General features: G+C 56.2%; 1 protein-coding gene across 1 annotated transcript in view; it reads left to right on the forward strand.

Annotated features, from left to right (window-relative positions):
- Positions 1 to 37: 37 nt before the first annotated feature.
- CARD11 (caspase recruitment domain family member 11) overlaps positions 38 to 5,932 on the forward strand; it is a 54,748-nt gene continuing 48,853 nt past the window's right edge. Inside the window, exons 1-2 of the mRNA XM_015565153.1 lie at positions 38 to 146; positions 4,321 to 4,533. Of these exons, the coding sequence (XP_015420639.1) occupies positions 140 to 146; positions 4,321 to 4,533 (220 nt within the window). The 5' untranslated portion in view covers positions 38 to 139. The remainder of the gene's footprint in view (positions 147 to 4,320; positions 4,534 to 5,932) is intronic.

Consider the following 5,932-nt stretch of genomic DNA (forward strand, 5'->3'; position numbering starts at 1 on the left):
TTCTCCCCTTTCTCAGAGCCCGGCCACCGCAGCCCCAGGCCCCGGAGCAGCCCGGCCCGGGGAGGGACGAGCCCGGCCCGGGAGGAGTGACCCTCAGGCCTCGGTAACGGGAGGGAGCTGCGTCCTGAGCGCCCGCCACATGCCAGGTACGTCACACCCGCCCCCTTCACCCTGAGCGCGAACAGAGCGCGGAGACCGAGAGTGAGGGCGCGGGGCCAGCTCTGACCCAGCAGGTCCCCTGGACACTCAGAGTCCGTGGGTTGGAGGCCACGGGGACGGGTCACACAGGGCCTGGGGTCAAGGTGAAGACTTTGACCTTCACGGTGACAGCAGCAGGGAGCCCCGTGGTACGTGTTTCAGATGAATGAGGCGCGGAGGCGGGACTGTAAAGAGGTGAGCAGATGCCGAAACCGGTTTGGCTCAGTGGATAGAGGGTCAGCCTGCGGACTGAAGGGTCCCAGGTTCGCTTCAGGTCAAGGGCATGTACCTGGGTTGCGGGCACATCCCCAGTAGGGGGTGTGCAGGAGGCAGCTGATGGATGTTTCTCTCTCATCGATGTTTCTAACTCTCTATCTCTCTCCCTTCCTCTCTGTGAAAAATCAATAAAATATATTAAAAAAAAAAAGAGGTGAGCAGAATGGCCCTTCCTGTGGGGCCTGCCCGGGAGCCTTGAACTTGCTCTTCGCTATTTATAGAAAGACCGGTGGGGCCCAGGGTTTGAGACCACGCCAGACCCTGGCCAGACCCTGGTCAGACCTGCCGGGGTTGGGTTGGAGTTGCCACCAGCTCTGGTTAAGATTCAGGGGAGGGCCTGGCCGGCGTGGCTCCGTGGCTGAGCATCGACCTATGAACCAGGAGGTCACAGTTCAATTCCCGGTCAGGGCACAGGCCCGGGTTGTGGGTTCGATCCCCAGTGTGGGGCGTGCAGGAGGCAGCCGATCCATGATTCTCTCTCATCACTGATGTTTCTGTCTCTCTCTCCCTCTCCCTTCCTCTCTGAAATCAAAAGTATATTTTAAAAAAATATATTCAGGGGAGGGAGGAGCGTCCAACGTGGATGTTGACGCCTTGGAAATAGCAAAGGCAGGTTCGCCTGGAGGGAGCGATGGAGGCGGCATGTGGAGGCGGCGCCCGCCCCCACCCAGCAGCCAGGCAGCCCGCGCCATTTGCAAAGGGGCTGGAGGTCAGGACGCCCGGTGGTGACGGCGGCTTGCTGTCTGCGCACTTTGCTGGCCTGACTGGGACCGCGCCCTCACTTGGAATCACTGAGTCAGTTGCTGCTCCGAACAGCAAACAGCCAAGGCCCTTGGTCGCATGTAGCAAAGGCCCAGGCCAGACAGCTGGTTCCCTGGGAGATCACTGCGGTCGACAGCAGGGACCAGACGCCACGCGGGAGGAGCAGGGCCACGCGTGGCCGGGGCTCACGGGGCCGGGACCTGGAGTTAGAGACCCAGAGAGACGGCCCTGCACCTTCTCGCGGACGCGTGGGTCGGTCACCGCGGCCGGCCCAGCTGTGACCTCCCTGGCGTCCAGGTGCCAGCCTCCGGCTCAGCCCCCAGCCTGCTCCCCTCCCCGGCCGCGTGGAAGCCCTAGGGGGAGGTGCAACCGGCGCGTGGGTGGGTCCTCCTGGGCAGCTCAGTCGGCCGGGGCCAGGGGTCTATTTGACACAAATGAGACCACAGGGCAGTGGCCGCTGAGAGGGTGTGAGTAGGAGGCAGCACTGGGTATCGGGGTACCCACCGCCCTAGACTTGGCTTCACCTTCATCTTCAGCAGCCTGCTCCCCCTTCAGACGCCCAGGCCCAGGACCCTGGAGCTGAGGTGCCCCTCCAAGCATGGGCGCGTGCGCACAAAACCCCAGTGTTTAGGAGTTTTTATGGGGTGTCATTACACGGGCATGGCTGGTTAAGGCATTCTCCATGGAGGACTTTTTTTCCTCCTTTAAATATATGTTGATTTCAGAGAGGAAGGGAGAGGGAGAGAGAGGGAAACATCAGTGATGAGAGAGAATCACTGATCAGCAGCCCCCTGCACGTCCCCTACTGGGAATCGAGCCCCCAACCCGGGCCTGTGCCCTGACCGGGAATCGAACCCTGACCTCCTGGCTCATAGGCTGACGCTCAACCCCTGAGCCAAGCCAGCCGGGCGCCATGGAGGATTGAACTCACTCTCTGGCCTCTCCCCTCCCCAGAGGTCAGGTGTGGGGCTGAGTCGCTTCTGGTCACTTGCTTGTCTTCCGGCCACCAGCCCTCCCTGGAGCTCTCCAGGGCCCGAGCGAGGAGGCACCGCGTTGCCACACAAAAGACACCCTGACCCCTCCAGATCCCAGAGTTGTAGGAAAGGGGACCAACACCAAAGCGCTTTTTCTTAAAGGACCTGTGTTTGTTCCGAAATCTCTTCTAACACCAGCGTGTCTGGGGCCGCCCTGGGGCCGCCACATGCATCCCTCGGGCCGGGGACTGTCTCCTGGTCAGGCTCTCCATGCCCTCCCGCTGGAGACAGTGCTGAATGTTCCCGTCGAAAACCGGGGGGAAGGGATGAAAAACGCTGCTATGTTCTCACCACGGAACACGTGCCGCCGTTAGACGTGAATAAAGCACTTGAAATGCAGGCACTGTCGCCCTGACAATTGAGCGCCTGCTGCGCATGAAGGTCCAGAAAAGGCAGGTGTCTCGGGAGGAAGTTAGTGGTTCCCCGGGGCGGGAGGGGTGCGCATCGGAGGGATGCCCATGGCGCTTCCTTTGGGGGCGATGAAACTGTCCTAACATGAACTGGGGTGATCGCTGGACAGCTCGTGAATGTACTTTGAATTGTACACTTTAGAAAGGTGAATTGTGTGCTACATAAATTATATTTCAATAAAGCCGTTCAAAAACGAACAGATTAGCCCTAACCGGTGTGGCTCAGTGGATAGAGCAGTGATGGTGAACCTCTTGAGCTCGGGGTGTCAGCATTTTGAAAAACCCTAACTTAACTCTGGCACCGTGTCACGTATAGAAACTTTTTGATATTTGCAACCAGAGTAAAACAAAGACTTATATTTTTGATATTTATTTTATATATTTAAGTGCCATTTAACAAAGAAAAAGCAACCAAAAAATGAGTGCAAGTGTCACCTCTGACACGCGTGTCATAAATTCGCCATCACTGGGATAGAGCGTCAGCCTGTGGACTGAAGGGTCCCGGGTTCGATTCCGGGCAAGGGCACGTACCTGGCTTGCGGGCACATCCCCAGTGGGGGGTGTGTGCAGGAGGCAGCTGATCGATGTCTCTCTCTCATCGATGTTGCTAACTCTCTATCCCTCTCCCTTCCTCTCTATAAAGAATCAAAAAATATATATTTTAAGAAATGAACAGACCAGACGTAGATATCAACCCAAATCAGTCTCAAAAACGTAGAGAAAAGGAAGCGCACAGCATGACACCATCGGCGTGAAACTGCAAAACAGAAGATAACCACACAGGTCGTCTTCGTTAAGGACAGTTCTCCGCGAGGCACAAAAACCCGGATTGGAGGGCTGTCCATCACTGCAGTCTCCCCCTCCCTGGAGTTGTTTCCCTAATACTGTGGCTTGTCCGCCCATTGCTTGTGGTTCGTATAGACAGGAACGTAGACACGGGTGGTGAAGGCAGCGCTCCCGTTGTGAGTACGTGAAACACAGAGTTAGTAAAGCTACTGTCACAGCCAGAACCTGTGTGTCTCTCTCCATACGAACAACTGTGAGCCGACTTTTGCTCACCCTGCTTGTCTGTACTCTATCCCCTCCTTTCTTTTCATTTACTGATCGATTGGTTATCGAAAGGGAGGAGGGGGAGGGAGAGAGAAACACCGACTTGCCGTTCCACTTGTGTATGCATTCGTCGTTTGATGCTCGTACGTGCCCTGACCAGGGATCGAACCCGAATTGTGAATCGGGACGACACTCTAACCAACTGAGAGACCTGGCCAGGCCTCTCCCTTCCTTTCTTAAATGGTTAAAATACCATAATGCTTTCCTCTGCCTGACTCTTTCCATTTATCTATTTATTTTAAAGGATCGCTTATTGATTTGAGAGACAGAGGAAGGGAACAGAGAGAAACATCAATGTGAGGGTGTCACATCCATCGGCTGCCTCCCCCGCGCCCCCCTGGGGATCGAGCCGAAACTCAGGCATGTGCCCTGACCGGGAATCGAACCGGCACCCTTTCGGTGCCCGGGGTGACGCCCAACCAGGCCCTGCTTGACCTTTATGAACCCAACAGCGTCCAGAGGTCACCCTGAGGGACTTCGTGCCACGGTCCCGTGAGCTCCCGGGTGACCGCGTGCCTTCTGTGTGCCAGGAGGCGGCCCCGGGATGGACGACTACATGGAGACGCTCAAGGACGAGGAGGACGCGCTGTGGGAGAACGTGGAGTGCAACCGGCACATGCTGAGCCGCTACATCAACCCGGCCAAGCTCACGCCCTACCTGCGCCAGTGCAAGGTCATCGACGAGCAGGACGAGGACGAGGTGCTCAACGCGCCCATGCTGCCCTCCAAGATCAACCGCGCAGGTGAGCCAGCCGCTTCCGGGAAGGGGATGGGGACGGGGCGGGCGGGCTGCCCCTGGTGGCGGCCCCAGGAAACCCCTCCGGCTAGTGAGCCAGCATGAAGTTTCTCCGGGGCGGGAATTATTCAGCTGGGCCCACGGCCCTCTGCCCAGCCCTGCCCCCCACCAAGCGGTAGAACTGAGAGGGTCCCGGCCTCGGAGAGCGGGAAACGGTGTTTACTTTCCTACCCGGCCGGAGGGGAGCACCCCTCCGCTGACGGGTGGAGGCAGGCGACAAAGCAAGTGATTGGCGACAGCTGGGACGTGGTCACCCGTCACAATCACCGAGGTCTTCGTTTCCATTACCGCGGTCAGTCTCTCCACACACCGTTTACACTCACCGCTCCCTCGGAGTTAGAGTGGCCGTTAGATCTGCCGGGAGAGTGTGTCGCTTCAGGCATAAAGAAGCACATTTCTCACTGAGTCAGAACTTTGCTGTTTGAGAACTGTATTCTATTATAATTGATACCTGTGGAACCCAATGCGTTGTATCTGTTTAAGAATGCAGGGTGTCTCCAAAAAATGTGTGCACACTTGAACAGCTGACAGCTCAGTTTTGAAAAGGAAATGTGCTCTAATAAGCCCTACCTATATAATTATTCAAGGGGTATGCATACGTTTTGGGGACACCCTAGAGCCGCGGTTCTCAACCTGTGGGTCGCCAAACTGTGGGTCACGACCCCTTTGGGGGTCAAACAACCCTTTCACAGGGGTCGCCTAAGACCATCAGAAAACACATATATAAACAGTGGTTCTCAACCTTCCTGATGCCGCGACCCTGTAATACAGTTCCTCATGTTGTGGTGACCCCCAACCATAAAATTATTTTCATTGCTACCTCATAACTGTAATGTTGCTACTGTTATGAATCGTCATGTAAATATTTGATATACAGGATGTATTCTCACTGTTACAAATTGAATATCATTAAAGCATAGTGATGAATCACAAAAACAATATATAATTATATGTGTGTTTTCCGATGGTCTTAGGCGACCCCTGTGAAAGGGTCGTTCGACCCCCACAGGGGTCACGACCCACAGGTTGAGAACCGCTGGCCTAGAGTCTCCTGAGAAGGGGTCTGTCGGACTGCCTCAGGGCTGCCTGGCACTTTATCACATTCACTCAAGGTGCTAAGTCTGGTTGGTGTGTGTACTTGTCCTTGTGCGGCACACGGGGTCACAGGGCACATGTCTCTCTCTGTGGCTCACAGTTAAAAGGTTTGGAGTCACTTCCCCACAGCGTGATGGGTGCTAAAGTAGCTCGTGCACTGACTGTCCTTTGTGAACACGACACTCATCACCCATCGCAGCGCTCTCCTGCCGAGCGCGGCTGTCACTTCCAGCCCTGCCCCCCTGCGCCGG

Source organism: Myotis davidii, unplaced genomic scaffold (genome assembly GCF_000327345.1).
Source record: "Myotis davidii unplaced genomic scaffold, ASM32734v1 scaffold399, whole genome shotgun sequence".
Lineage (NCBI taxonomy): Eukaryota > Metazoa > Chordata > Mammalia > Chiroptera > Vespertilionidae > Myotis > Myotis davidii.